This window comes from Carlito syrichta, unplaced genomic scaffold (assembly GCF_000164805.1).
Source record: "Carlito syrichta isolate Samal-C Ts95f unplaced genomic scaffold, Tarsius_syrichta-2.0.1 Scaffold120490, whole genome shotgun sequence".
Taxonomy (NCBI): domain Eukaryota; kingdom Metazoa; phylum Chordata; class Mammalia; order Primates; family Tarsiidae; genus Carlito; species Carlito syrichta.
Window position 1 is genome coordinate 166 of NW_007064586.1, and position 3,300 is coordinate 3,465.

Here is a 3,300-nt window from a genome sequence, read left to right on the forward strand (position 1 = left end):
ATGACCTGAGCCCAGGGAGAGGAGGACACAGGCTTATCTTCTGGGGAGTGGGTTCAGGCCCCTGAGGAGCTCCCCAGGCAGGGCTGGGCCTGTTTGGAGAAGGATCACAAAGCAGATGTGCCCTAAAGAGATGCACGTGGTTTTGAACAGGGGTTGGCAAACTTCTGCCAAGGTCCAGGGAGCAAACGTCTTGGGCTTCGTGGGTCCCACGGTCTCGGCAGCCCCTACTCAGCTCTGTCACTGTAGTGCCACAGCAGCCAGAGACAGCATGTAACAGAACAAGTGAGTCCCAATAAAGCTTTATTTGCAAACACAGCCTGGGCTGGCCCCCGGGTTGCAGTTTGCTGGCTCCTGGTCTAGAATGCGAGCCCAGAAAGATTCGGGTCATGCTGCTCCCAGCGCCAGCCCAGGGCCTGGTTCACAGCATGTGCCCCGTCAGCACCGGCTGACGGGATTGGGGGGGGGTGCATAAAGCAGCCCCCACGGATGGCCCTTACCCAGGCGCACGTAGAGCACATACTGCATGGAGTCGCGGGGCTCGGTGTAGAGGATGCCGCCACGCATGCTCAGCCAGATGATGGCCATCTCGGCGATCATGCAGCTCAGTAGAATGCCCAGGTAGCCACGGCCGTGGTCCACCAGGTTCAGGGAGCAGGCCTCGTGCGGGTTGTAGGCCAGGCCAAAGAGCACCACGGACAGGATCACAAACCTGGCATGGAAACACCGATGTGAGCGAGGTTGGGCAGCCCCTGCACCCGGGCTGGCCCCAGCCAGCAGGCCCCGCCCCAGCCTGGACTCAGTGGGAGTGCTTCCCCCATGAGAGACCACCGGCTGCATGGCCCTGGATGCCTCCAAGGGCCCAGGTGGCCAGCAAGAGACTCAGGAACGGGGAAGCAAGAGCAGGGAGCCCAGTGGGCGGCCCTGGGGAGGCAGCAGCAGCCTTTCCACCCGGGCTGGGGTCAGGTCCCGCGGTGGTGGTAGGGGTCTCTGGGCTCCGTGTGGGTGTGGCCCTCAGGGACTCGATGTGTCAGCACCTCCTCCTGGGAGCCAGGAGCATGGTAGGGTCAGGACTCGGCCCAGGCAAGAAAGACAGATAGCCGGGAAGCTGCCTTCCAGGCCCTTCTCCCCAAACCCGAGGCCTGTGGCCCCAGCCCCAGAGACTCACCAGGTGGTGTGCAGGAGGAAGAGGAAGATGGCAGGCAGGACGAGGTCATCGCTGCCCACAGACCAGCGCCGCCGGAACACCACGATCCCGGGCATGGCTGGCGGCTCTGCAGAGGCTCAGCGGGCCTGGCGCTCACCCCCTGGAAGCAAGCAGAGGGCCCTGTAGCTGCCTGAGCGGGTGGCAGACCCAGGGCCCCGCATCCCCGGTCTCTCTGGTGCCAACTGCAAGTCCCATGTCCCGTGGCCCGGGGACCTTCACGACACTGGAAACGCTGACCCACCCCTGGGCGGGAGCCAACACAAATAACCTTAGCAGCAGGACATGGCTTCAGCCTTACCCCTGAGGTCTCTCCTGGCCCCCAAGACTGGCACTGGCCCCTGCGGATCAGCCTCTGCCTGGGGTTACCCCAACATTCACTGTCCAGCCCCATTAAAGACCTAGGCTCACCCCTTCTTTCCTCCCATATGGGATCAGTGGGACCCTCAGCTCCCTCACTGTCTTTCCACAGGAAGACCTGGCCCGGCGCACACAGTCCTTGGGATCTGGCTAGGGGCTTCCCAGACCGAGAATGAGCCTGTCTCTCAGCACAAAGCCTGGCAGGGCAGGAGGAAGGCTGAGGCGGGGAGGAGGAGGCAAGGGCACATGTGTGGTAAGGCCAGAAGCGCCAGCTCGGAGCAGGTGTCCTGTCAGCACGTGCTGAGTGGGGCTTTGCTGGAACCCGGGAGCGTGCTCCATGACTTGGTGTGGCCCCGGCACACAGAACCCGATGAGTGTGGCTGAGGCATCGGCTCAGAAGCACGGCTGGGATGCTGCCTGTCTACACCACTGAAGACCGGGACAAGCCCTGCAGTTAACCACCTCTCCAACCACACCTCCCACGTCCACCCTCAGTCACGCCCAGTTCGCAACTCTCAGAAGTAGCTGAATTCCAATCAGCCACAAGCAGGCTAGCAGAGGAGAGCCCAGGCACCCAGGCCCGCGCTCCTTAGAGCCCCTGGGAGGAGGCAGCAGTGTGGGTGGTGGGCTCCCCACGGGGCCTGGGGCCTGTGAGGGGCTCCGGGCAGCCCCCCACTGGATATGCAGAGGGAGCCCTGCTGCAGGCGCTGGGCACCCCATGGGTGGGCAGCCGCCCCCAGGCCGGTAGAGGCTTACAAGGCACCTGGTCCAGGGGCGGGCGGCCGGTCCTCCTCTCCCCAACGATGGCTCCAGGGAAAGTGTGAGTCTGAGGAGAAGGCATCATTCGAGAAGGAAGCGGCCAAGTCTTCCCTGGCCAGGGGCCACGGCCCTCGGGGTGGGTGAGAGGGCATGGGGCCGGGTGGCTGGCTGGCATGTCCAGCATTGCCCGTCTCCCTCTCCCCCGTGCGGCCGCTTCATCCAGCTGTTGCCAGGGCTGCTCCCCACGCTGGCGGCCTGGCGGGCTGGCCTGCCGGGGTCGTGCCTACTCCTCCCCCCCACCCCCGCCCTCAGGAAGTGACATCATCCCACTCTCTCTCCAAGGAGGAGCTCGGATTCTGGGAAGAAGGCAGAAGGGTGGAGGGCGAGGGAGCTGATAGCTGGGGTCCGCGCGGCGGGGGGCTGGGGCTGCAGCAGCGCCTTTGGCCAGCGGCTGACAGCACCAGCTTCGGGTGGGACATGGGGGTGCTGGGGCCCCGCGGGGGCAGCAGGGCTGGGGCAGGACAGTGCTGCCAGCAGCTGGTGTCGCCGTTCCCTCCCATCTCCAGGTGGCTTACAGAGGGTAAGGTGGGGCGTGGGGTTGGGCTCAGGGGGCTGTGGGGCAGCCTGGAGCCCCTTGCACGAATGCAACGGAGTGAGTCTAAGTTGGGGCCAGCATGGTGCTGTAACTCCACATCCAGCTCTGATCAGGCCAGATGGGGGATGAGGAGGGGGCAGGGCTGCCCCGAGAGGTGGCAGGCAGGTGAGGGTCCAGCCTGACCAGGCCTGCCACCCTGCTCTGCCAAGCAGCTCGGAACATCTCTCGTTCTCAGGTCCAAGGCAGCCCTCCCAGTCACCCCGGGGGTCCTTCCTCTCACATCCACTCTTTACCCGTGGAGCCTAGAATGCCGCACTCCTTCAGCTTACACGCACACGCCGGGCCCCCCTTCTCTACCCACACTGTGCTGCCCCCCCCACCCCCC

At 64.9% G+C, this 3,300-nt stretch overlaps 1 protein-coding gene across 1 annotated transcript in view; it reads right to left on the reverse strand.

Moving 5' to 3' along the window:
- Positions 1-300: 300 nt before the first annotated feature.
- DAGLA (diacylglycerol lipase alpha) overlaps positions 301-3,300 on the reverse strand; it is a 15,523-nt gene continuing 12,523 nt past the window's right edge. Inside the window, exons 2-3 of the mRNA XM_008048053.1 lie at positions 1,166-1,304; positions 301-709 (exon numbers count right to left, since the gene is read on the reverse strand). Of these exons, the coding sequence (XP_008046244.1) occupies positions 436-709; positions 1,166-1,260 (369 nt within the window). The 5' untranslated portion in view covers positions 1,261-1,304 and the 3' untranslated portion in view covers positions 301-435. The remainder of the gene's footprint in view (positions 710-1,165; positions 1,305-3,300) is intronic.